A 27,663-nucleotide genomic window follows, 5' to 3' on the forward strand; every position below is an offset into this window, starting at 1 on the left:
CTGTATTTTGAGAAAAATTTTTTTTGTGGTACTGGGGATTGAACCTAGGGGTTTTCACTATTTTCCCAGGATCTCCTGCCCCACTGTTTTAAAAATGTGGAGACCAGGTCTTGCTAAGTCAATAAGTTGAGCTTGAATTTGTGATCTTCCTGCCTCAGCTGCCCAGAGTGCTGGGATTATAGATGGGTGCCAACTATGCTCATTCAGTTTAGAAATTTCTGTCTGGTACTTTTTTCTGAAATGCCCATTAATTAGATAAATGGTTTGGCCATCTCTATCTGTCATCTTTGATCTCCTCCTTTCTTTTTAAAAAATTCTTGATACTGGGGAATTGTTACACTGAGAGTATAACTTACACTAGGCATACACTTTACAACTGTGCTACACCCCCAGCCTTTTCTTCATTTTGAGACAAGATCTTGCTAAATAGCCTCAAACTTGTGATCCTCCTGCCTCAGGCTCCCTAGTAGCTAGGGTTACAGGCATGTACTACCACCCCTGGTATATCTTCTCTTTTTAAGTATCAGTTTTACCTGTAAAGCAGATATACAAATAAATGCATTGAATTGTTTGGGTTAATAAGATAATGCATAGCTAGGCTTTAGCTTGGCAACACACACAATATCCAGTAAATATTGATTATTATCCATCATCAGATACTCCATCTCCTGGGACTTGCTGAACTCTCCTAACCTTGATAACTTCCCTTTGGAGAACTCTATTATTTTCTTATTCCTTATCTTGACAGCTTTCATTTTAACAGCATCTCTGGAGATGAGACAGAAAAATACATGATCCAGTTTTTCAGTATTGACATGGAACCCCTTTTAAACTTTTATTTTATTTAAAACCAAGTAGCACCAAATAGACTATATTTGCACATAGTCTCTATTCCTGGCCCTTCACTGGCTGTTGAATGGAATCTTTCCACTATGGTCACATTTATTTATTTATTTATTTATTTATTGCCTAATTCATTCACTAATTTTTTTTAAAGTAGTATATAAATTTACTATTATCAACTTTTTTTTTTGGAGATAGGGTCTCGCTTTGTAGTTCAGAGTGGCCCCGAACTCACTATGTAGCCCAGATTGGCCTTGAACTCGCGGTGATCCTCCTGCCACAATCTCCCGAGTGTGGTCACCTTTAAGTAGAGAACTTTCATGTTCTGTTCACGAAGGCTTCATAAATATTGGGCTCCAGTCTTAGCCGAAACGTCACAAATTTGTATTATCGGTGTTTCGCCAGATTCATTTTAAATCTGTATCTCTGCTCTGATGGGGCGCACGGAATTGCCCTACTTTCTTTTACGTGGTGATGCGAAAGAGCCGAGGGTCCCCAAACGTGGCAGCAGACACTCCTCCAGTAGGGGGCGTACCCCGTGGGGTCTGGGTTTTTGCGAGTCGTACGCAACGTCGGGGGCGGGAACAACTCTAGCCTCGCCCCTTGCGTGTGCGGCGACCTGTGATTGGAAGAAGGGACTATTACTTGGCAGCGCCGTAGATGTGGGAAGAAGAGGGCCTCGGGCGAAGGTGACGCGGAGACGGCGTAGGTGTGGGGACCAAGGCTGTGTAGCACTTCGGACACGCTCCCTTCATCTTTCTGTGGTGAATGGCGCCAGGATGGAGCGCGAGGGGAGCGACGGCAGCGGGGGTTCGGCTGGACTCCTGCAGCAGATCCTCAGCCTGAAGCTCGTGCCGCGAGTGGGCAACGGGACCCTGTGCCCTAACTCCACTTCTCTCTGCTCCTTCCCAGGTACGGCCCCGCCCCGCGCCTGCGCACTGCGCGCTCTGCCCCTCCGGGCCGGGTGGGAACCGCGCCCCCCCTGCTGGGAAGTTCCGGCTTCCTGGCCCGGGAACGCCTTTTCTGGTCACGTCTTCGCAGGTCCCCGGGATCTGGCCACCTCAAGCCTGCGATGAGGGGCTGGGATCGGAGAGAGCAGGCGCGGGTGGACCGTGTAACTAAAAGGGCCAAAATCCCTTTGGAATTTCCCAACCCGTCGGATTCAGAGTGCTATCTGGCTTGTTTGGGTCGCAGAATGGTGCCTGTCTTCTAACGAGGGAACTCGGCTAGGGTCGTCTCTGCCTGGCCGAGCAGCGATCGGAGTTCACATTTCCTTTGTTTGTATCCTGTAGCCCAACCCCTCTGTGCCAGTAGCCCAGTCTGCTTATCACTGGGACCCCAACAAGACCCGCCCCTGCAACTCCTCTTTCTAGGAATTGCTTTCTGAGACCTGTTGTTGGATCTCCTACCACAAGACCTTCGAGACAACTTCTCTTCAACTCCTCTTTACCCCCACTGAGCTGCTGATGGCCCTGGTAGAATAGTTTTTCAAAGTATCAAGGCAGAACTATCAGTGCTCAAAAAGCTGAGGCAAAATTATCTCTTCTGGGAAGATTAATAAAGGTTTTAAAGGGAAGATACAGTTATTTGTATGAGACCTTTACAGACCAGAGGTTGGACTAATGGCTATTGAAGCGGGGAGGTTAGGGCCCTGATACTTTGATTTAGTAAACAGTGTGAGAACTGGACCTTGAGAAAATGCCAAAGGAAAGCAAATGGGGTTGGTGACTACAATCTTAAATAAGACTCCTGTGCTTTCCTATCCACTGGGTAGAGACTGCCAGGCACCTTTCAGTGGATACTGGGGATTTCCTGTGTATCACTTGCTCAGGGATCTTCCAGCACAAGTTTATCAAGTAGCTGATCACCTGTGTTGGGGCAAATGAAATGTTAGCTTGTAATCATGCCTGAAGTGACTATCTCAAATCTCAAATGACAGCTCAAATTGTTTCGAAAAGTATTAGGATCACAATTGACAGTAATAAAAATACAGTATATAGCATTCTGTAAACAGTGACTGAAAAGTGAAGTGTTCGTAACTGCTGAGACAACACTAGTCTGTTTAGTTTTTCCCCCAGCTCTTTATTTGGAAAATTTTCAAACCTTCCGAAAAATGGAAAGAACAGTTCAGTAAATATCCATATGCTTTGATTCAGTGATAAAGACACTCATTGCTTAACAACCTGGACTTGTTAGGCAGTTTTGTTGTATGAACATTGTTTTTTTTGTTTTATTTTGTTTTGGTACCAGGAATTGAACTCGGGACCTTGCACTTTCGAGGCAGGCGGCAGAACCACTGAGCTAAATCCCAGCCCTGTTGTGTGAACATTGTAAAGTGTACTTAAAACAAACCTAGGTAGTATAGCCTATCACACGCTTAGGCTATATTATCTTATGGCCTCACCATCAGATATTTGGTTTGCAAGTGACTTTAAGACATTCTTTCAGTCTCCACAAACACACACACACACACACACACACACACGTGCGCGCATTGATATTCATTCATATCACATTTTAACTTCCTGTAGAGCCCTTTCAGAAGTCAGGGCACTAAATTCCTAGTACTTGAGCATACATCTTCAAAAACAAAGCTATTTTGTATCATAGTCACAAAAATCATATCACTCCTCATGTATTTTACATTGATAGAATAACATTTTCTAACATACAGATCTTATTTAAACTTTCCCCCAATTGGGCACATAGCACTCCCCCAAAGTTTTTTTTTTAATTCCAGGATTTAATTGGATTGCAGTGGTCCATGCCTGTAATCTCAGCACTCTGGGGAGGGCTTAGGGAGGAAGATCCCAAGTTGGACCCCATCCTGGGCAATTTGGAGAAACCCTGTTCCAGCAGATACAAAAGGCTGGAGTGTGTGGCTCAGTGCATGGGCCCTGGGGTCAGTCCCTAGTACCGCTAGCTAGCTAGCTAAATACATACTTACATACACACATACATACATATAATCAAAGGTCACACATGGCATTTAGTCATGTCTCTTCGGTCTTCAGTCTCATTTAACCTAGAATAGGTTTCAGTTTTTATTTCAGTTTCTTTCTTTTTTTTTTGGTACCGGGGATTGAACTCAGGTCCTTGCGCTTGCGCAGCAGGCGCCGAAACCACTGAGCTAAATCCCCAGCCCAATTTCAGTTTCTTGAGATTGAGATTTTTTTAAGAATTAGGCCAGTTGAATTGTAAGCTGTTTTACAATCTAGATTCATCAACTTTCTCCATGATTTGATTCAGATTAAACACTTTTGGTGAGAATGCACCCTACATGGTGATACTTTTCATTTAACAGTGTATCATAGCAGTAGATAGCTAATGTCAGTTTGAACCTTTATTGATAGTGTTAGCTGTGGTATTTGATGGAGATGGTATCTGTTAGATCTGTCCATTGAAGGATACCTTCATCCTTTCATGAGTAAAAATCATACGTGAGATGATAATTTAGAATTGAATATTCTTTTTAGTCTGTCTGGCTTTTAGTTCCCTTTTAGGAAAAGATTAAGATAAGTGGATCTGAGCTGATAGTTTTAATATGTCACCGTGAAGTATCTCTTCCTGTGGGAATTGTTTTGATTTTAGAAACTGTTCTAAAAATATTAAACTACACATGCGCTTGAGTTTAACATTACTTCTATGGATGTGTAACTTGCAGGTATTGGTTCCCAGGGGTCATTATTCAGCAGGTATACAGGGGCAGGCTTTTGGCTGGGAGTTTACACGTGTGGGGCAAAGCTCTCATCCTCAGGTTGACCGGAGTGTGGTGGTGAACACGTACCCTCCTTTCTGAGTCTCATCTTCAGCTGGAATGCTAGATACAATAGGTTATTGAAGTTTGACCTGGATTGAGGCACCAAAGCCTGCTAATAAAGGAGTTTCAGTCAGTGTCCTGAATCTGGCATCGTTTCTGTTTTGGGCCCACAGAAAAGGTTACTTGCAATTTATGCCAACTTATTTTGGCAGAGTCATTGCTCTGAAACATTCTGTGGTTTATCTGCCAGGAATCTTTGAATTGATTTTTTTTTTTAGACCTGCATTTGCAATTTAGCAATCTAGATTTTTGCCTAACCCTCCTTATTCCAAATTGTTCAAATTTCTTTGTCATTTTTTAACAAATCTTAATATCAAGAAAGACGGATCTTAGAATTGCGAATAACATTCATTTCTGAAGATACGGATTGCACTAAGCAATGTCAAAGTGTGTTTTGTGACCGTTAAACTAAAGCCCAGTAATGTCTTGGCTGTGCTATTACTAGAATCAAAAATGGGTCAAGCCAGATATGGTGGCACACAACAGTAATCCCACCTGCTGGGGAGGCTGAGGCAGGAAGATCACAAGTTCAAGGCTACCCTGAACGACCTAGTGAGACTCTGTCTCAAAATTCAGAGGCCCTGGAAGAGGACCTTTTTTTTTTTGGTGCCGGGGATAGAACTCGGGTCCTTAGCTTTTGAGGCAGGTGGTGGAACCACTGAGCTAAATCCCCAGCCCAAGAGGAGCTTGTTTTAAGAAACATCTAATGTGCCAGGTCTGGTGACATGTACCTATAATCCCAGCACTCGGGAGGCTGAGGTAGGAGGATCACCACAAGTCTGAGGCCAGCCTTGGCTACATAGTGAGTTCAGGACCAGCTTAAACTAGAGTGAGACCTTGTCTCAAAAAAAAAAAAAGGAAAAGAAAAAGAAAACATCCAGTGTGACTGGATGGTTATGTGGGTGAAGGAGAGAGGAGGAGGTAAGGTCAGATCCTAGAGGGCAGTTTGGGTGTTTTACCAGAGAAAGGATGATCTGGCTTACTTTTTTAGTGTACGATCCAGTGGTTATTAATGTATTTCAGAGTTGTCCACCATCATCACAGTCAATTTGAGAATATTTTTATCACCCCAACAAGAAACTTCATACCCACTAGCACTGACTGGCTGGCTCTGTGTGGAGAATAAATGGAGGCCAGATCAGACTGACAGGGTGGAGGCCAGGGTAGGACCTGGAGACCTGTGGAGTGAGGCCGGCCAGGGGCACACTCTGAACAGGAATGGGAGGGTGGGCCAGCTGTGGCATCGGGAAACAGGTGCCCAACCAGTTAGTAGTCCTGAGGGCAAATCCTGGGACCCGGGGTCCTCCTGCCTCAGCCTCCTGAGTAGTTGGGATTACAGGCATGTGTCACCATGCCCAGCACTGAAAACATAGTCTTCAAGATCTAAACTCTGCAAGCTTAAATCTTTTGGTTTTTTTTCACTGATGTGCCTGGCATATAGAATGTATTCAATGAGTGAATGAATCCTCAGTGTTTATATCAGTTTGCTAGTTTTACTGTACTAATTGCCACAAATTAGCCAGCCACAGTGGTGCACATCTGTATTTCCAGCACTCTGAGAGGATGAGGTAGGAGTATCTCAAGCTCACACCCCACCCGGCTGGGGCAATTTAGTGACTTAGTGAAACCTTGTCTCAAAAGAGAAAATTAAATATGTGAACTGGGGTTGTAGCTCATTGTAAGAGCCCCAGTACCACCAAGGGGAGGGTTTTTTTGGGGGTTTTTTGTTTTCTTCTTTTTTTTTTTTCTTTTGGTACTGGGGATCGAACTCGGGTCCTTGTGCTTGCGCTGCAGGCAGCGAAACCACTGAGCTAAATCCCCGGCCTTTTTTTTTTTTTGGTACTGGGGATCGAACTCGGGTCCTTGCACTTGTGCAGCAGGCGGCAAAACCACTGAGCTAAATCCCCAGCCCAAAGGTTGTTTTTTTTTTTTTTAAAGGCCACAAATTTACCAGTTTAAAACAACACAGCTTTTATTATTTTACAGTTGTGGAGGTCAGAAGTAAAATGGTCTCACTCGGCCACAACCAAGGTGTCACACGACTGTGTTCATTCTGGAGGCTCTAGGAAGTTGTTTGCTTTCCCGTCCAGCTTCTGGGGCTGCCTATATTCCATGGTTCATGGCCCTTCCCCTGCTTCAAAGCCAGCAGCTTAACATCTTCACATCAGACCTTGCCCTCCTGCCTCTTTACACAGGGACCTTGGCATTACGTTAAGTCCAGCTAGAAAACCAAGGTGCCTTCTGCTGTACCACAGCAGTTCACAGGTTTGGGGGATCTCTTGGGAGCCCCTTGTACCACAGTGCTCACTCTTGTTTTTCTTTATAATCTTTTATTGCAGATTATCTGAGGTACATTTGGCCACAGGGAAACGATGTGCCTTTCACTGTCACTTCGGTTTGCATGATCAAGTCACACGGGCTGTGTCCTCATGAGTGGATCCGTACCTTCATTGTTACTGTGTGAGTGGGTTTGTTATAACAGCTGCTTGGCCCCCTCTATACCCACTCACCTTCCCTCACCAGATGTGGCCACAGTATGAACTTCCCATTTCCAGGACTCTGTGAGCCAAAAACTTTCTGATAGAGCAGCACAAAACGGACCGATGTAGCTGCCAAGGTACACAAAGCTAAAGATAATGCACTTGATTTGAAAGCAGTGGAACAAAGAAGTACTGTAAAATATATGGACAGATATTTTTGACGCTGTGTTGAGCCAGGGAAATGAAAAGTACTATATGATGATCAATAAATAGCCATTAAATAGATGGCAAGTTAACGTGCAGTAGATTAAAGGGAAATCACTTAGTTTCTAAAAAAGCGTTTATAGATCTGAGTTTGTCTTTGCTGTTAGAGTCCTATAATAATCTTACTGTCTGAAAAGTGTTTTTATAAACTGTGCTATTCACCTAATAAAGCCTTTTTGTCCTACTTGAAGCAACTTAAGTGATGCTGTAGAAACTCTGTAGACACTGAAGTAGCTAATGGATGTGGCTTGAGGTCATGGGGCAGCATTTACTTCCCCTTCTCTGAAACTCTCAGAGGTGCTGACCTGCTGTGGCAGAGCCCACTCACAGATGGGCTTTTAAGCTTTTGGGGAGGTTGAGATGTAGGTTAGTAGCCTCCCTGGTCAAGTCCTGTGCTTTAGGGGAAGGGGCAACTGTTGAGTGTTGGCATCTTAGTTTAGTCAGCCGTAACAATACCACAAACTAGAGAGCTCGAGTAACAGACCTTATTTTCTCAGATCTGGAGGCTGAAGTCTGAGGTCAGGGAGCCAGCATGCCCAGGTTCTGATGAGGGCTCCCTTCCTGGCTTTCTGATGGCTGCCTGCATGCTGTATTTTCACAGGGTGGAGAAAAGTATCAAGAAGTCAAAATTGCTTGCTCTTCTAAGGCCACAGGCCTTTTGGATTGAGCATGAATTTTGGGGCATATGATTCACCTAAGCAGTTGGGTGGCTTGTTGTGTTCAGCCCTGGTTTTCTGGAAGTTACCAACCTGGTGTGTCTCTAGCCAATGAAGCCCTGCTGCCCCATGGCTTTGTGGCAGCCACAAGGAAGCCATCGTCCAGCAGTGCGGAGTTACTGCGGAAAGCATTGTCCCGGGGCCCTAGGCTCAGCTCAGTAGCTCATCTCAATGGCATCGTCACCAGGCAGGGTCTGAGGAGGTTCTCAAAGCTGAGATGAGGGACCTAACTCACCCTACCAGTAGTATGTTTTCGGGTTTGGTGACTCCCATCGTGGAAAAAGAATTTTCAGGACTAGTCAGTGAGACGCAGGAAGGATTTTAGTAGGCAGAAATTAAAAAGTACACAAAGAAACAGTGGGCAGGCCCTCAAGGGAGAGACAGTATTTCCTGGAACAGGGAACATTTATGCTTCTCTCGAGAGGGTGGAAACACCCCAGAAAGGTACTGGGCCATATTATCGGCATGAGCCCACTTGTTTGTTTGTTTTTTCAGATGAATAATTTAAGCATTTTTTGAATTTTCTCTACCCATTCCTTAGGACCAGGTTCCTGCTCTTTACTTTCTCAAGTCAATTTATGGACTTCTGGTATTCCTGAAGAATTTTGAGTGTGATAGGTCCAGAAAGAAAAGAGCCTAACTTTAACCAAGAGAATGCTGAGATGGGTCACTTCGGTGACTTTGACTTGGTCGTAGAAGTCGGAGTCTTCTTAAAAGTACAATTTTTTTTTAGTACCAGGGATTGAACTCAGGTCCTTGCACTTGCCAGGCAGGTAGTGGAACCACTGAGCTAAATCCCCGGCCCAAAAGTACAATTTTTTAAGTTATATTTTCCTTGTCTCCTTTCTACCTTTTATTTCTTCTGTCCTACCTCAGTGTCACACAGCAGCCAGGTGATGATTGCCCTCAATTCCTGGAGACAGGTTCGAGTCATACTGCCGGGTGGGGGCATTCCTGGTACCATCGTAGAACTGTCCTACAGACCAGGTGTTAGGGTGGCCAGAGGCTCAGTGATTTGGGGCGTGGCTGGTGAGGACTCCAGGAATGGAGATGGTGTTTCTACTTTGGAAGGGAATTGTGTGGTGCCTACTGAGGCTTGGGGTGAGCTGGTAATGGGTGACACAGGGGTCCTTAGCTGGTGAGGTCAAGATGCTGTGGCTGAGCCAGATCCAAGAGTGGCTGCCTGGTAGGGGGCTTTGTGGGTGCCAGCGCTGTACCAGGTGCACTTGTATTAGGGAGGAGCAGTACCTGTTGAATGGAAAGATGATTTTTTTCCTTTGGCGGAGGAGGAACAGTAGTATGTGTGTGTACTAGCTTTATATCTAAGATATACCAGGTTATATTTCTATATGAATAGTATATTTAATTTTTGTTGGTTTTTTTTTTTTTTTTTGGTACCGGGGATCGAACTCGGGTCCTTGCACTTTCGAGGCAGGCAGCAGAACCACTGAGCTAAATCTCCAGCCCTAGTATATTTAATTTTTAAGCTTGGGATATGAATATATTTAATCACTTCATACTCCATATTAGATGATTTAAATATTTTTAAACAGAATTTTCCAAACACTATCACAATAGATCAGCTTCAACAGTATTAGGCCTAATGTTATAAATAATATTGTAATTCTGAAGATATATCTTGTGAAGCAGAGGAGAAAAAGAATCTCACAGTGGTTTGAAACTTTTTATACCTATGTGATAATTTTTCACCAGATCAAACATGCCAAAACACCCCGTTATTTGTCATTTTTAACAACCACTGAGCCCTAGATGGACATCCCTGAGATTTCTTTAAGAACCATTTATTTGGGTTGGGGATTTAGCTTAGTGGTACAGCAGGAGCCAAAATGCCACCCTGGGTTCCATTCCCAGCACTACAAACAAAACAAAGCAAAAGAAACCATTCACTCAAAATAATAGCAAGGTACTCTAATGTAAGTGCATTCCCAATATGGTATTAATTGAAGTTTTATTTGATTCAAGATGAGCCTAGAATTTGAGGAGTCATCAGTGATAGAGGCAAGGGTGGCTTGGAGGGGATTTGGCCCCACCTCTAATCCACTGCCCCTGCCTGACCAGGATAAGGAGCCTCAGTAAACTGAATAAAGACACTTTCATATAGCTATGGTTTTTTGGGTTTTTTTTTTTTTTATATATACCGGAGATTGAACTCAGAACCTTGCGCTTGGGAGGCAGGCACCAGAATCACTGAGCTAAATCCCCGGCCATAAAGCTGTTTTAATGAACCCAGGGAAGAAGCCACACACAGTGTTATACCTCCCCACCCCTCCACAAGCCGAGGGGTGAATTATGTGGTCTCTCTTTAATTCTTCGTCCCAACGAAAGCTTTGGCTTTTCAACAAAGGGAAATGGGAATTATCAACCCCACTGCCCAGAAGTAGCAACTTTGATGATAACTTAGTCTACTCTGAGGGGCAGCACAGAGGATGAAGGTGTGGCTGGACAGCAGGCGGTGAGGCCGAGGCCCGATTCTCAGCCTCCCTCTGCTTTGGTTCTCTTCCGAGATCAGGGATTGTAGTCAGAGGTGCTTCCATCACTGATTGTAGTCAGAGGTGAGGAATAAATGAGTTGATGCTAGTAAAGTGCTCAGGTGCATAGTAAATGTTTATTGAATACATAAAAATGTCCAGACTTGTCTCTGAAAACATAGAAGCATTTACACATCTATATTTTATTTTGTTTTTACAAAGACAGGTTCTTATTCCACATAGCCATTTCTAACTTGCTCTTTTCACTGCACATTGCAGCTTGGGCCTCTTAAGCCATTTGTATATCTAGATCGATCTCATTTTTATGTGACAGGTAATGCTGTGTTACATGGATGCACAGCACATGTTTTACAAGTCCCATGGTGTTAGCCGTGTAGTTGGCTTCCAGTTGTGTTTGTTTGTTAAATAGATGGTGCTGCCACCTGTGACCTCCCCTCCTTTGTTCCTCCGAATGTATTCCTATAGGATGTATTCGTGGAAATGAAATCACTGCTGTAAACGATATGCACTGGGAGGATTGGGTGGGGCCCAATGAATGATGTGCCGACAACCCCTCAGTGCTCAAAAGCTTGAAAGGTATATCCAGAGCTTTCATGATGAAGTCCTCAGCCTGGGCAAAGCCCCCGTGATATGATCCCACATAGCTGTAACTGCCATTGTGCTTGTAATCTGTCTGCTTCAGTAAAGCTTGAGGTTTTTTGTTTTTTTTTATTTATTTATTTTTTTCTGGTATTGGGGATCAAACTCAGGACCTTGTGCTTGGGAGGCAGGCGTGGTGCCACTGAGCTAAATCCTCAGCTCAAGCCTGTGGTTTTTCATTTTCTTTTTTGTTGTTGTTGTTTTTTGGTATCAGGGCTCGAACTCAGGACCTTGCACTTGCAAGGTAGGCACAGTACCACTGAGCTAAATCCCTGGTCCCCAAGCCCATGGTTTTTAATCAGGGCAATTTTGCCTCCTTGGGGACACTGGAAAATGTGTAGAGATACTTTTGGGGTCACACTGGGAAGAACAGTATTACTGGCCCGAGAGGCTGCTCCTCATCCTCCGCTGCACAGGGCAGCCCTCAACAAAACGTCACCCACTAGAAACAGCAGCAGTGCCAGAGAAGCCTGCTGGGTGAAGCTGGATGCTGATCGGTAAGGTTGCCTGCCCCTTCCTTCCCTGCCTCTTGCCAAGGGTGACAGTGGGTTTTATCTGATGTGTCCCCTTCATTCTCTTCATATGAATAGCTAAAGAGCTGTCTTAGGATTCTAGAGCCTTGCTTGGGCTCACTGGAGAAAAATGCTGTGTCTACTGTCTACCAGATCATGAAATCACATGAAGGCAGGATGTTATTGTTTTCATAGGTGCCTCATGCAGAGCTTTTTATATGTATTTGGTGATCACCTATTTTAACATTGGCTGGGAGTGTAGCTCTGAGCTCAGTGGTAGAGCATGTTCTTAGTTAGCATGCATGCATGAGGCCCTCAGTTCAGTCCTCAGCGTCAAAGAGAAAAAAAAATTAGCGCCTGAATTTCAACTACCTAAATGAGTAGAGCTGGTGTGGTGGCACAGGCCTGTGATCCTAGCCCTCTGAGACAGAGGAAGGAGGATGGGGAGTTCAAGGCCAGCCAGGCCTATACAGCAAGGCTTTGTCTCAAAAAACAAACAAAAAAAGTGAGTAGAGGTTTTTTATAGGAGCCAGCTGCTTCTGACTTGGCTTCAAGCCAAACATTTATATTTTCTGGTATTTATTTCCTATCCTAAACAGCTTTGATATCCTCATAGGAGTGATAGTTTGATGTTTATACTGTCTTTTGAATTATTTTTGAATGAATTATACAGGTTTTCCATTTTAGAAGACTGAATAATCAAAAAGGCAAGAAAATAGTCATCAGTTGCATAGTACCCTATTAATCAGCAAATTATTTGTCCTTTTTGCAGGGCTGGAGATTGAACCCAGGGCCGTGGGCATGCTAAGCTTGTGCTTGACCACTGAGCTGCACCCGCAGCCCCCCGCTTCCTTTTTGAGACAGGGTCTCAATGTACAGTCCAGACTGGCCCTGAACTCAGCCATCCTCCTGCCTCAGCCCCCCAAGTGCTGGAATTACAGGTGTCTGCCACTGTGCCTGGCTGTTTGGGTCTTCTTACAGATCTCGGTGAACCTTTTCTTCAGTTTGAGTGTAGAGGTAGCTAATTATTAGTTGGTCAGCTTTTTCTGTAAAACGGGCCAGAAAGTATTTTAGGGTTTACGGGCCACGTAGTCTTTGTCCTTGTTATCAGCTCTGCTCTCATAGCTGGAAAGCTGTCAGACGATACTTCAGTAAACGAGGAGTTCAAAGAAGGTTTTGTGTGTACAGGTCTTAAAATGGGCCCCAAATAGGGTCAGGGATTTAGTTCAGTGGTTTCACCGCCTGCTGCACAAGCGCAAGGACCTGAATTCAGTCCCTGGTACCAAAAAAAAAATGGGGCCCAAACATTTTATGTACAAAAACAGGCAGTGCAGTGGAGCCAGGCATGGTGGCATGGAAGATTACTTCAAATTCAAGGCCAGCCTGGCCTACATAGTGAGACCCTGTCTCAAAAAAAACCAAACCAAAACAAAACAAAAATAGGCCGTGTGTGTGTGTGTGTGTGTGTGTGTGTGTGTGTGTGTGTGTGTGTGTAGTTTGCTGTCCACTCTAAAGCTGTCAGTGTTTGCACGTTTGACTGATGAACCCATACATGTAACTGAGAGAGTTTGAAAATGAACCGACTGGGCTTGAAGGCCGCTTTGCAGCGACTTCACTGGGCAAACGAGTGACCAGTGCCTGTCCTCTCCCCCGCAGAGATGTGGTATGGCGTGTTCCTGTGGGCACTGGTGTCCTCTCTATTCTTTCACGTCCCCGCCGGGTTACTGGCCCTCTTCACCCTCAGACGTCACAAATATGGTAGGTTCATGTCTGTAAGCATCCTGTTGATGGGCATCGTGGGACCAATTACTGCTGGAATCTTGACAAGTATGTTAGACATTAAAACATTAAAACATCAGTCAAAAACATTGAATGTGACTACTCAGTTAATTTCAGGACTTGTTTTAGAAATACATAAATGGGATGAATAAAAAATGAGTGTCAGGGCCAGGGATTTAGCTCGGTGGTTCCAGCGCCTGCCTCGAAAGCGCCAGGTCCCAAGTTTGATCTCTGGTACCAAAAAATTAAAAAAAAAAAAAAAAATGAGTGTCTTTTGACCACTGATCCTATTTTTAAATGTATTGGTCTTTTTTTACACAAAGTCCCTTTTATTTGATTAATCTCTTTGGCTTCCTGAGCCAGGTCTTATCAGGGAATCCACCTTAAGCTTTGTGAGACAAGTCACTGGAAAAGAAAAATATCTGCCTTTTTGGAAGGAAGCTAGTGCTCCTTTCTGATCCGCTATGACTTAACTGTGGCTTTGCAAAATAGTTCTCTCTGAGGCATGGTTACTTTAAGAATGAAATAATAATTCTAATGACAAGAATTCTTAGCCAGGCAAGTATTGGTGGCCCATCTTTGTAATCCCAGCACTCTGGGAGGCTGAGGCAGGAAGATCACAAGTTTAAGTCCAGTCTGGGCAACTAAGCAACTTAGCAAGACTCTGTCTCAAAATAATAAAGAAAGGGCTGAGGATGTACCTTACTGCAACAGCCCTGGGTGCAAGCCCCAGTAGTTCCCCCCTAAAATAAAATAAATGTGTTTAGAAAAGTATCTGATTTGAGGGCTGGGGATACACTTGCCTAGCATGTGGAAGGCCTTGGTTTCAATTCCTAGAAAAAAAAAAATACCTGAATTGAGTTCAGGTAGTTGCCACCCCCACCCCCACAGCCTCAGGACTTTCTTGTTTTTTGTTTTTTATTTGAGATAGGGTCTCACTGTGTGGTCCAGGATGGCCTTGAACTTGAATTTGCCATCCTGTCTCAGCTTTCCCAGTGGCCACCATGCCTGCCTGCCTGGAGACTTTCTGATTAAGAATTGGAATAGATAATGTGAAATAGGAAGAAGAGGGGCAAAGGGAAAGGGGAAGTGGGAGGGGTAGGGGAAAGGAAAGAAGGGAATGGGATTAATATGAGAAAATGGAAAAATAGGAACAAAATCTTTGTAAATAGGGAGGGATGGAGGGGTTGAAGGGAGGGCTGGGCAAGGGTGAAAAATAAGAACCAAGAGAGAGTATGTAAAGGTGCAAATTTCCAATGATGAATGTCATTATATTGTATACCTAATATGTACCAATGATTAGAATGAATAATTGATAATGCAAAATAGGAAGAAAAGGTCCAAAGGGGTAGGGGAAGTGGGAAGGGTAGGAGAAAGGAAAGAAGGGAAAGGAATTAATATGAGAAAATGGAAAAAATGGAAACAAAGTTTTTGTAAATAGGGAAGGGTGGAGGGGATGAAGGGAGGGCAGGGAATAGGGAAAAATAAGAACCAAGATGCATCATGTAAAGGTACAAGTTCCCAATGAGAAATGTAAATGTATTGTATACCTAAAATGTACCAATAAAATAATTTAAGGAAAAAAAAGAAAAAAAAAAGAATTGAAGTAACGTGGATATTATTATTTTCTTACCTATTTTTTATCAGTGTATGTTTGTGTGTGTTTTTTTTTCTGGTACTGGGAATTGAACTCTGGACCTTGCGCTTGCGAGGCAGGTGCCAGAACCACTGAGCTAAATCCCTGGCCCTTTATCAGTGTATGTTTGTGATACATAATAGTTACATTTGTTTTGGGGAACTGGCACCTATATAAATCATACCTTGATCATTTAAATTATTTTTAAATGCTTTTGTTTTTATATTTTGGCTTTTGGCTCATGTCACAGGACATAATTATAGGGTTGACAATAAGTTTAAATCATTTTAAGCTCATACTTACATATAAACGTGTATATTTTATATACAGTAAAACTGTAAGCAAGCAAAAAGGTTATATATATTAATAACCACGGTTTGGATTTTGGTGTGTATGCTAGATATATATATGTAAATTAATAAAACATATAGAAACATTCATACTAATTTGTGGGGGTTTGTTCATTGTGAATTTAAACTTTGAGCTTCAAGCAAAAATCTCCATTGGTATCTCTAACTTGACTTGTTTTTGTATTTTTTTTTTTTTTTTTGGTACCAAGGATCAAACTCTGGTCCTTGCGCTTGCAGGGCAGGTGGAAGAACCACTGAGCTAAATCCCTGGCCCTAACTTGACTTGTTTTTGAGACAATGTGCCTGACTTTCTCTGTGTTCTAGTTTGTTGGTTTGGTTTTTTCCCATTGGTTTTTTGAGACAAGGTCTTACTATGTAGTTCAGGCTGGCCTTGAACTCACTATGTAACGTAGCCCAGGCTGGGCTTGAACTCATGGCCATCCTCCTGCCTCAGCCTCCCAAGTGCTGGGACCACAAGTGTGCACTCTCATGCCTGGCTTTCTCTCTGTTCTGTATTGTAGACACCTCTGCTTCAGTGTCCACACTGGGTTGCTGGGCCCAGGACGGGTCTCAGTTTTCTCATCCATAATACAGGGATAGGCTGCCTACTGCTCATCACCGAGCGCTGATTAAATGAGACAGTGAGCCCATAAGGTACTTAATGGAGTGCTTGACACATGGGAATGGTACATGAATCTACGCTTATTTCCATCTTTAAGGCTCTAGTGTGGAGTTCATTCCCTTGCCATTTGCTGTTTTCTGGTAGGCTTTTTCCTTTCTTCTCCCCATCATCCAAATCCCACATTAGGGTGTAGTTCAAATTCCTTAAGCTTCTTTCTACCCAACCTACTCTTTTACAGGAACTAAATTATAGATAGGCTCAATGAAACATGTATTTTCAGATGTTAGAAACATCAAAGGCCTCTGGAAGTAGGTGATTGACCTTAGGTTATTCATTGTTTCTTCCCTTCCCTTTCTCCTTCCCTTCCTCCCTCTTTCCTTTCCCTTCCCTTCCTCCCTCTTTTCTTCTCCTTTCCTTTCCTTTTCCCTTTACTTCCCTTCCCAAGTTACCACAGGTAGGCTGAAACTTGCAGTCCTCTGGCCTCAGCCTCCCAGAATGCTGGGAATACAAATGTATGTTACCATGCCCGGCTGTTCTTTCTTATTGTTAAAATACGTTAACATTGTTAACATTTAACACTGTTAAATGTTAATGTACCTTCATACCACCTTTATAAAATGTATAGATGTTATTTGTGATTTTGGGGATAGAAGGAACACATAGCCTTGTGTGTGCTAAGCACATGCTCTAATGCTGAGCTACATCCTGTGTGGACGTTGGGTTGAGGCACTATATATTATCTTGCATTATTGAAATTGTTTCTATCTTGTGACCCCAGCTAGATTCTGAATACCTTTAGAATAGGGATCACACTTTACCAAACATAAAAGTGAGCCAGGTATGGTAGTACCTACATAGCAAGACCTTGTCTCAAAAAAAAATTAAACAACAACAACAACATAGAAGAGCTCTGAAAATAAATACCTGAATGAAAGAGCACAGTGACCAAGGAGAATTTTGTTTGGAGCACTGGGGGGGGGGGGGCGGTCATCTGGAAAGTTGAATCTTTTTCAAACTAAAGAGAAGGGAACCTTCTTGGTACAGTGCTGAATACCTATAGCAGCTCATGTGGATATTTGGGTAGATACAGGTCTCAATTTCTAGGAAGTTACAGTGACTAGCATAATTAACGACATAGAAAACAGAAAAGGCACCCTAAGTATCTCCGCTCTGTGCCCTTCGGATTAACAGCTTCATGATTTAAGAGTCCTCCTCTCTTTCTTTTGTTTTTTTGAGACAGGGTCTTGCTCTGTAATTCAGGTTGGTCTCAAACTCAACAGTGACCCTCCTGGCTCAAGCCTCCTGAGTGCTGAGATTACAGGTGTGCACCACCATGCCCACCTTCTCTCCCTTTCTAGTACACTAGCAGGTGGAGCAGGGATTCCCTGTGGTGAGGAACATTTCTTGCTCAGTCTCAGAAGATTGTCGTTTATTGCCAGAAATGTATTTGGCACCTCTTAAATGCCTAATTGGCACAGAGCTAATTGGCATGGGAATATAGAGATGTTTTTGAGTTCATGGGCAGGTTATGTGGGAGTTAGTTATCTTTGTCATCTTTATTACCTTTGGATTATTTTATTCAATAAATTAGGAGACTCAGTTTTAGAGAGTCTACATCAAAAAGCTCATTTCAGTGATTTGCAAACCATATAAAGAAAACTTTAAAACCAGTTAGCAGGGCCAGGGATGTAGCTCAGCAGTGCTACACCTGCCTGGCAAGCTCAAGGTCCTGAGTTCGATCCCAGGTACCAGGGAAAAAAAACCAAACCAAAACAAAACAGTCAGTAGAAAGAATAGGGAAACAAAACATTTCTGTAATATTTAAATTTTAATGTGAAAAAGCTCAAATAGTCTATGTGTAGTAGAATTTTAGGTGTTTCATTTTCATGATTTGTTAACCTTGACTTTTTTCTTCTTAACGCCCTTGAATTTTGAACCAGGTGCAGCGATTGCTGGAGTTTACCGAGCAGCAGGGAAACAGATGATACCATTCGAAGCCCTCACCTTGGGCACAGGACAGACGTTCTGTGTAGTGGTGGTCTCCTTCTTACGGATTTTAGCCACTTTATAGCATACACTCCTGTGCTGTGATACGGAACCCAAGTTTTACAGAATCCTCAAAAGGAAGATATTATTGAATGTAGTGTTTTCTCAGTTCTTCAAGTGGAAGCTAGTTGAAGAGGAATGTGAGGATCTCAGCCCTTTCTTCAGTTTGAAGCTCCAGTAGTTCAAGATCTTTGCAGACTCCTATGATTCTCAACCAAAACAAGTTTCTGTGGCTTTCTCTTTCGCAAAATCCACACACACCTTTAAGCCAAGCCAGTGCCTCTGCTGGCACTGTTGCACTGGAATGCCATATTTTGTGAGAAAATGTAATGTCTTATATTTCAGAAACTGTGGGAAAATATTGATTTCAAGTGAGCAAAGTATACTGTACTGAAATTTTAGTTAATCTAATCTTGATTAAAATTTGGCAAACTTGGGCTGGGGATTTAGCTCAGTGGTTCCACCACCTGCCTCGCAGGCGCAAGGTCCCAAGTTCGATCTCCGGTACAAAAAAAAAAAAAATTGGCAAACTTTTCTTTTGCTCCATTCTCATGACAGTAAAACCAATTAGGAAAGTAGGTTTTGGTTGAGTATAGCTTTGAGCACAGATTTGGTGAAATACAGCAGGAGAAAGAAGGGAAGTACAATTCAAATACTGACTTAGGGCCACTGGTAAAGAAAAAGTAGGTAACTACTGAGAATGCGACATCTTATGGATGACCATCTTGACCTTTGATTATTCAGTAGAATTTAAGAGACATGAATTTGTTGCTTGGTACATTTGATCAAAATGAGCTAGCTGGGTCTTTTTTTTTTTTTTTTTTTCTTTTTTCTTTTTTTTAAGGGACGAGGTCTTGTTATGTTGCCAGGGTGGGCCCAACTCTTGGGCTCAAGTGATCCTTCTGTCTCAGCCTCCCAAGAACCATACACCGTCACGCATGGCTGAACTTTTAAATTTATTTTTAAAGAATTCCCATGCAAGGCTGGGGGTGTAGCTCAGGGGTAGAACATTTGCTTAGCATGCATGAGGCCCTAGGTTCAATCCTCAGCACCACAAAAATAAAGAATTTCCATGCCACCTTTTACGATCACTTTTAATTCTATTTATTTGGCTTAGTTAGAAACATACGTGCCTTATTCAGTAGTTTGATTTGGAAACTTTAAACTATATTCATTAGGATACTCTTTGGGTATTGAACACAAATAAGATACTTCAAACATTCTGTGATAGTTTTTCTTAATAACTATTTTTTTAGATGGCTCCTGAGAAATTGTAGAAGCATAGCTGAAACTGGAGTTAGTGGCTGTTGATTCTCAGTGCGTTTACCTGGTGGTAGCAATTCAGCCCACTTTTGCAGTATTTTAGTATCAACTCCCAGAAAGTGCCTAAAACTTCATTTTCAGTTAGGCCCCTGCTCTGCCCTTTACATTTTTATTCAAGAGAATTTATATTGTTAAAGAGAATTAACTGTCAATTTTTTTTTAACTCAGTTTTTATCTAATTTTTTTTTTTTGGTACTGGGGATCGAACTCGGGACCTTGCGCTTTCAAGGCAGGCACTGGAACCACTGAGCTAAATCCCTGGCCCAATCTATTTTAATTTTTATCCTATTGCCTAACTTTCCTTTTCATTGGAATGCCTGAAAACTGTGACCTTCACAGGGGAAAGGATTGCAAAAATGAAGTAACTTGATCCTTGCCACCTAAACAGTTTCATGTAGAATCCAATCAATGGTGTTGCTACTGTCTGTTAATTAACTCTAGTAATCAGCTTCTGGTGATGAACATTTTTAAAGAAGGGTTTTCATTATGAGATTTAGGCTAACAACCTATAAAGTCATATGTACCTGAATTTATTCGATTTCCACAATATGCACTCTGGTTAAAAGTAGGCAAGGGGCTGGGGATTTAGCTCAGTGGTTCCACCACCTGCCTCACAAGTGCAAGGTCCCGAGTTCAATCCCCGGTACCAAAAAAAAAAAGTAGCCAAGAGAACCAGTTTGCCTGGGAAAGTTACAAAGAAAATTAACCTTTTTTTTATTTTGGTACCGGGAATCAAATTCAGGGCCTTGAGCTTATCAGGCAGGTGCTGCACTGCTGAGCTACCTCCCCGGGCCCTACAAAGAAAATTATAGAGGAAGGGGCCGGGGAGGTAGCTCAGTGGTTCCACTGCCTGCCTCGCAAGTGCAAGGTCCTGAGTTCGATCCCTGGTACAAAAAATATATATAGAGAGAGAGAAATAAATTATACAGAAAAATGACAGAGATTAACAAAATTAACTGGATATTTTCCTTCTGACAGTTGGACCACTTATAATTACACTGACATCAGACTAGGTAGAAAATTAGGAGTGCAGCTAAATGTCCTTTCAAATTCCCCATCAAGAGGCTCAGTCTTCTTTCAACAAAAAAATTAAAGATTCTGGTTTTCAGTTGAAGGACCAGTGATTTTAGAAAGTATATCCCTTCAGTTTAAGAAATTTAGGATATTCTTTATTATGGGAAATGAGTTTGATCATTTCTGTTGAAGGCTGCCTCTTATCAGAGTTCTCCTCGCCTAAAACATTTTGGATATAATCTCACAAACCAATCATGGGGCCAGTAGTTGGTGGGCCCTTTCCCCTGAATATTGATTTTTTGAATATATTGATCCATGATGAAAATGTTAGGTTATTTTTATTTAGAGCCAAGGGACAGAAATTTATGAATTTTGAAAGGTAAGAGATAAGTATGCATTTTGTTTCCATCTGTTTGGTGTTTGATATGTTTTGATTATCTGCTCTTTAAAACTTCAAACATAAAATGTATCTTCAAGTTATTGAATGTTTCATTCATCACAGTCTGTGAAGCCTTCTCTTGTGAATAAATGTGTATAGACTGTGGATTGAGCTGTATAGCTGGAAATGTTTTCAGGGAGAAAGTTAGAATGATAACTAGAGAATGTATTCCACTTTGGTTTTCTGTCTCTTCTGTCCCTCTCTCTCCCCCTCTACCTTTTGCTTGCTTGTTTTCTTTCTTGTCTCAAATACTGATTTATTTGTAGGTGGTTGCTTGGATGGGAGAATAATGGCATTTGTGTTGAACATTTTATCTTATATAGTTTGAGATTTTTTCCAACAACTTTTGTAGAGACACATGCAACTACTACTGTTACCTATGCTTCACTTGCCTGTTTTCTTTTCCTTTTCCTTTCACCTTCCTCCTCCTTTCTCTTTCTTCTTCATGCAGGGTGAGAGGCAGCCGCCAACCATAAAAGCTGATTTCTTGATTCTCCCATAGGATTTTGGAGTAAAAGCATTTTGTGAAAACTTAATTTCAGATACAAAAGCATAATGAATAGTACATGAGAAAGATGTCTCTCTGTGCTATTGTTTTTTTGTAGCAAGAAACCTCTGAAACATTTAAACCAGTGAGAAATAGTTTGTGCAAGTAATTAAATCCTCCCTTACATCTGTTAAGTTTTTAAAATTTCCTCCCCGGTGTCCTGACTGCTCTGGTTTGCATTGCATTTTCTTTTCCCTGCACACCTGCCACCTCACCTGGGGGCCGAGGCCTGGAGTGTGAAGCCATCCACACACAGAAAGTCTTGCTGTGAACTTGCGTTTCTTTTTTGTGCACTGTGTAAGGCTGGTTGTGACCAAAATCAGCTTTTTTGTATTAGGTTATTTCACTAACTGCTACAGTCAAAATGATCAAATCTTTGTACAATAGAAAAGTATTTAAATTTTATTTTTCTACTGACATTTCTAATTCTAGTATAAATGTTTAACAATAAAGAATTACTTTAAACTCTGTGAGTTGGAATTGCATTTCTTTTTCAGTGGTCAATAAGATTTAATCTTTTGTAATAAAGCTTTTTTTAGTAATTATTTAATCTGTATGTTTAGCTGTAATTTTTTTTTTAATGAAAAAAACCTTTATAACAAAATAGAAGACCAGGGATTTAGCTTAGTGGTGCCAGTGCCTGCCTTGCAAGCACAAGGACCTGAGTTTGATCTCTGATACCAAAAAAAAAAACCTTCCTCAGGCAACATGGAATGCAGTCCCTCCTACTAAGGGAGTTATAGCCCATCCTTACTGAGTTCCTGAGTTTCAAGGAATTTAAATGTAGAATAACGTTTGCCAGGGATTTAGCTCAGTGGTTCCAGCCCCTGCCTCGCAAGCACAAGGTCCTGAGTTCAATCCCTGGTACCAAAAAAAAAAAAAGAAAGAAATTCTGTATTGGGGCCGGGGATTTTGCTCAGTGATTCTGCTGCCTGCCTCACAAGCACAAGGACCTGAGTTCGATCCCCGGTACCAAAAAAAAAGAAAAAGAAAAATAGAGAATAACAATGGTTAATATACTATGGATCAAAATCTTAAAAGAATGGCCAAAATGTTACTCAGTACAAATTAAAAAAAAAAAAACCCTCCCTCTTACAAAGAAGAAACAAAAGGACAAATTTTTCAGTGGAAAAAAAAAGAAATAAGTAGTATAAGTGAAACAATTTGGCATGTATCTTAAAATATTTTTGAAACAATTGAATAGATAATTGGGGAACTACTTGGACTTCTCCCTACTTCCTATTTATCCTATTTTATGTGCTCTCTCCCTCTCTCTCCATATATATGGCAACTTATATATAACATATATATATATATATATATGCAACTGAAATAAATAGACACTACTCAGAAGAAGTACAAATGGCCAATAAATAAATGAAAAAAATGTTCAAGCTGGGGGTTTGGCTCAGTGGTTCCGCCTCCTGCCTTGCAAGCACGGGATCCTAAGTTCAATCCTTGGTACCAAAAAAACCCTGCAAAACTATACAATACAACTTATGTGTTGGGATTCTGAAGTCCCCTGGACCCTCTCCTTAACCTCTTTGTGGGAGGCTATTACTAGTTCCTCCCAGTGGAAACCCTTATTGGCTATATTCATAACAATCCTGCTGACCTTATAATTTGGCCCATGTTTTAACTGTTTCTTTGGCTTTGTCTCCTCCAGACTCAAAGCTATACGGCTACCAAGATGACAATGCCTGGCACCTATGGAGGGCCTTTAGATAGACCCTCTGTAGAGTAACTCTAACTGTGGGTCACAACTGCGACCCTCTTCAGCTGGAAGTAGCCAGAACAGTCTTTGTCCTTTGCCCCCTCACAGCAGTTAAGGGTACTTCTTCAGAGAGGACAATATTGCAGAGAGGTAAGTTAATTAGATATCTTGTAGGCAATTAGACAGGGGCAGCCCAGGAGGAGCCAACATGGAGGACACTGGAAATACATTCACTAAAGGCCAAAATTGTAAAGGAGAGAAACTACCACACCCATGTAAGATGAATAGCAATAATTGATATTCCAAATAGTTATCAATCACCTGGGTGGGGGGCCCAAGGTCTTAACCCAGCCTTTCCAGGAAGTATCCCTGACCCCCACCCTTATTGAAAATCCTTATATGCTTGCTGTGTGACTTCCTCCCCCATTTGACCCCACTTAATCAGTATTACCTGGGTGACTGTACTTGTGATCTTACTGGTTGGTCATGGTTTTGTCCCACCTCATGCCCACCTTGTAAATTTCCATTGGGTCTTACAGTTTTGTCTCACTTTGTACCCGCCTCACCACATGGCTTTGCTGTATAAAACATCTTTGAAAAGTAGGGTGAGTGGGCAACCCACTTTCTGGTCCCCCTTCTGTCTCTCTTAGGCAGAAGCTTTCTTTCTCCCAATACATTTTTCCTACTCTTAAAAAAAACCAAAACCAAAAAAAAACCAATGTTCAGCATCTCCAGCCATTAGAGAAATGCAAATTAAAACACCAAGATTCCACCTTATTCCAGAAAGAATGGCTGTCATGAAGAAATCAAATTGTAAATGCTGGCAAGGCTGTGGGGCAAAAGGAACCTTTTACACTGTTGGTGAGAATGTAAACTAGTGCAACCACTATGGAGATTCCTCAAAAAACCTAAACGAGAAACTCCTTTTGACCTATCTATTCCCCTTCTAGATATTTTCCCCAAAGAATTAAGGACATATGATCATATTACAATGATACATGCATACCCATGTTTATAGCAGCACAATTCACATTAGCTAAATCTTGGAAGTGGCCTGTATGTCCATCAACAGGTAAATGGATAAAGAAAATGTGGAGTACTACTCTGCCATAAAGAAGGATAAACTTTAGTTATATGTAGGAAAATGGATACACCTTGAGAATATAATTTTAAGTGAAATAAATCAGATATACAAGCTTTAGTATCCTGTTTCTCTGATATGGGAAGCCCAAAACATAAATATGGAGCAAAATAAAAGATAGTAGGAAATAATAAGATCTTTTTGCAAATGGTAAGGTGACCAAGAGATGGAGGGAGGGGAATAAAAGGGGAAAGGATTAAAAAAATAATTAAGATGTGTTATGTACATCTATACTAAGTCCCCACAAGGACTTTACATTATGTACAGCAAACGTACTAATAAAAAAATTGAAAAAAATAACATGTTTTGAATGACGTCTCAGCTAAGTTCTAGATTTTACAAATTTTTCTAACTTTGAAAAGGCTTGAGAGCCTTTAGAGTAAAAAACAACTTTTATGAAAATATAAAATGTTTTAAATGAAAGACATCTGAGAATGGTGAAGGGGATAACCCCAAGATAAGGCTGAGAAGATCACTGTCGAGCTCCCTACAAGGAACTGGTCAGGTTTTAGCAGCAAAATAAGGCAAAATCAACCACATTGAGTACCAAAGTAGAGCCTTCCCTTTCCTAAAGACATATTTGGGATTCCCCAAAACTGCACCTCCTGTGCAGGACACAGAGATCATTCCCACTCTCGGAGGAAGACGCTTTTTATTTCGGTGTTCCCAGCAGGCCGCGCTGTTGGCAGAGGATGCGCTGCCATCCGCTCAGCCCGTCACACCAGCGCCAGCTTTGCTTTTGTGAAGTGCTGAAGATCTCCGAGAGCCAGACCTCAGACCCGTCTTTAGCAGGTGTGCAGGCGCCTGGAGACATCTAAAGAGGAGGACTCCGCTGCTGAACCCGTGGAAGCTAAGGGGATCGCAGCACCTTCCGGGGATGCCAGAGACTGGAGCCGCCGCACCTTGTCCGCTGCTGTGTTACACAGCCCACAGAGCATATCTGGACACAGCAGTTGTCGAAAGTGTATGGTGTTGTAATGCTGGCCCGGGGGCCTTTGAGAACAGCAAGCAACCTCCTCCCCTCTTCTGCTTCTCTCTGGCAAGTTCTCCAACCTTTAAATGTTCTCCCTTTCCTCCTCCTCTTGGCTCTGCCATGTTGCTGGAGCAAAACACACGGGACCATAAACTGGCCAGAACACTTAAACAAATGCTTCGTTGAACTTCTAGAGGATGTGTGTGTGCTAGCATCAGAATGAAAAAGTTCCAAGAGTCACAGCTTTAGGGAGACCCCAGTTTCATGGGTTATTTGTGCAGGATCCTCGTCCAGCTCTCACAGTGAAGGGCCATGAGAAAACCTGCCTGTTCCTGGCAGAAAGTGGGGAAGGATGTTCTTGAATGTACCTTGATTCTTCTCCATAATAGAAGGGGACGTCCGCAGCAGAGCCTTAGCCTACATGAGAGAAGGGAGTGACGCTACTCCAGCCCTTTCTAGCCTTCCTGTCTCACAGTCTGTAGAGGTTTCAGTCCATAATTGGCTGGCTCCAAGGCAGGGTTTCATGGTAGAGGGGCATCACAGAGGAGAAACAGTCCATGGTGTGGCAGGCAGAAGGCAGGAAGCAGCAGCAGCAGCCTAGCTGTATTTATTTAATTTTCAACTTTTTACTGATTTGTAGGAAACTTCTTGTTTAAAGATGTAAATTATACTGGGCTGGGGATTTAGCTCAGTGGTTCCGCCACCTGCCTCACAAGCGGAAGGACCTGAGTTTGACCCCCGGTACCAAAAAAAAAAGTTAATAAAGATGTAAATTATACTTTGTTTTTTGTTTTTATCTTTTGAGTCTTTTGTTTTAGTTTTGCTATGTAGTTTAGTCTGGCCTTGAACTCACTATGTAGCCCAGGGTGGCCTTGAATTTCCAGCGATCCTTCTGCCTCAGCCTCCCACAGTGCTGAGGTTACAGGTGTGTGGCACTGTGCCCAACTTTCAAAGAAGCGTTTATATGATTCCACACTAGGGTGGCTGAATATTGATAAATGTGTAAAAAAATGTGTTCAGTAGTAAGTCCACCTGTTTAGCTAATTTAATGCCCTTAATGTCATAAGTCTCTTTCTGTTCTGCCATTTTCAGCAAATTAGATTGTTTAATTTAAGTAGTTTACCTCATGATCAAAAGTGGCTGCCATAATTCCTGGCACTGCAGACATACAGTTCATCCTTGACTTAGGAACTCAATCGGTTCCCTAGGGCTGGTTGTAACTGAAGTTGGTTGTAAGTCAGTACAGCTGAGATCTGTATGTTTACCTGGGTACACACTATAAATAACAAGAGGCAGATGAATCTGCCACTAAATTAACCCAAGTTGTTTGTATGCCAGGGTGGTCCGAAACTTGAGGGTCCACAGTACAGGGTTTGGCCAGGGATAACTGCCCATTCATTTTTTTAAAAATTGAGATATAACAGTAAAGCACACAATTCTTACATACAGCTTCACAGTTTTACACACACACACACACACACACACACACATATAGACACTACTCACATCAAGAGAAGGTTTCTAGCATCCCCAGAAGGACAAAGAACAGAGAACATGCAGAGTTCAGCCAGAAGCCCCCTCAAGAGTATGTACCCAGGACACTACATAGTAGGAACTTTCAGTTTCCAAAAAGAGGAAAACCCAAGATCAGAAGTGGAAAGTGCTATGGCAGATGAGGGCCTGAAGACCTCCTAAATAACGACCAAGACAGAATAACAAACCAGGAATCTGGTGTGTTATAAACAGGGAGGGGTTATTACTGTGTCAGCCTGGGGAGCCCTGACTAAAGGAGCCAGGTGTTCCTTAGTTCCAGCCTATTTCTGTTTTGTGGAATTATGAGCTCAGTGTTGCCAGATTTTCCAAGAGAAGCTGAAAATCTAGAATATTTTGAATCTCACTTTTACTGATTGATTTAGATGCTTGGGATTGACCATAGGGCTTCTCAAATGCTAAGCCCACACTCTCCCACTGAGCTATACCCCCAGCCTGTAACTAGTTTAAATTCATGTAAAATACCTTTATGACAAATAGTACATGTTTTAAAAATTGGATTTGGCCTGCTGACCTTTTTTTTTTTTTTAAATCTCTTAACTGTCTGATACAATACAAAATAGCTCCTGTCCTAGTAGCCAGCAAAGTGGTCAGGGCTTTTGGTTGTGCTCGAAGAGCTGCGTAGAGTGCCAAGAGAAGGGGTGGGGCCGCTGGAGAGAGGCTGTTGGAGGAGGCCAACAAGCCCCTATCCCCAGACTCACCCCCTCCGTGGGGCTAGGGTGGGTCTCTTCATGCTGCCCAAGG

The 27,663-nt window shown here is 42.3% G+C and overlaps 1 protein-coding gene across 6 annotated transcripts; it reads left to right on the forward strand.

Moving 5' to 3' along the window:
• The first annotated feature begins 1,437 nt into the window (after positions 1-1,437).
• On the forward strand, positions 1,438-22,005 carry Tmem170a (transmembrane protein 170A). Of its 6 annotated transcripts, XR_015448607.1 has the most exons (5): positions 1,438-1,755; positions 7,003-7,123; positions 13,441-13,542; positions 16,071-16,203; positions 18,112-22,005. XR_015448607.1 is itself a non-coding variant. In XM_087204408.1 (4 exons), exons 3-4 carry the CDS (start codon positions 13,443-13,445, stop codon positions 18,240-18,242), a joined length of 231 nt encoding a protein of 76 aa, XP_087060534.1. In that variant the 5' UTR covers positions 1,616-1,755; positions 7,003-7,123; positions 13,441-13,442; the 3' UTR covers positions 18,243-22,005. The 6 variants fall into 6 exon arrangements, 4 of the variants coding, with proteins under 4 accessions (XP_021112354.1, XP_004842893.2, XP_004842892.2 ...); XR_015448605.1 differs by lacking the exons at positions 7,003-7,123; positions 16,071-16,203 and having other exon boundaries at positions 1,447-1,755; positions 13,441-13,611; positions 18,112-20,303; positions 20,370-22,005; XM_087204408.1 differs by lacking the exon at positions 16,071-16,203 and having other exon boundaries at positions 1,616-1,755.
• Positions 22,006-27,663: the final 5,658 nt, after the last annotated feature.

Source organism: Heterocephalus glaber, unplaced genomic scaffold, assembly GCF_053883595.1.
Source record: "Heterocephalus glaber isolate CG9 unplaced genomic scaffold, H.glaber_assembly_v1.0 deba00000071, whole genome shotgun sequence".
Classification (NCBI taxonomy): Eukaryota; Metazoa; Chordata; class Mammalia; order Rodentia; family Bathyergidae; genus Heterocephalus; species Heterocephalus glaber.

Excerpts from the sequence above, each read along its gene's own strand:
- Tmem170a (XM_004842835.4), top strand. The coding sequence starts at position 1,623 with ATGGAGCGCGAGGGGAGCGACGGCAGCGGGGGTTCGGCTGGACTCCTG. Across the intron at positions 1,756-13,440 it reads TTCTCTCTGCTCCTTCCCAG|AGATGTGGTATGGCGTGTTC; the intron begins GTACGGCCCCGC and ends TCTCCCCCGCAG. Across the intron at positions 13,612-18,111 it reads TACTGCTGGAATCTTGACAA|GTGCAGCGATTGCTGGAGTT; the intron begins GTATGTTAGACA and ends ATTTTGAACCAG.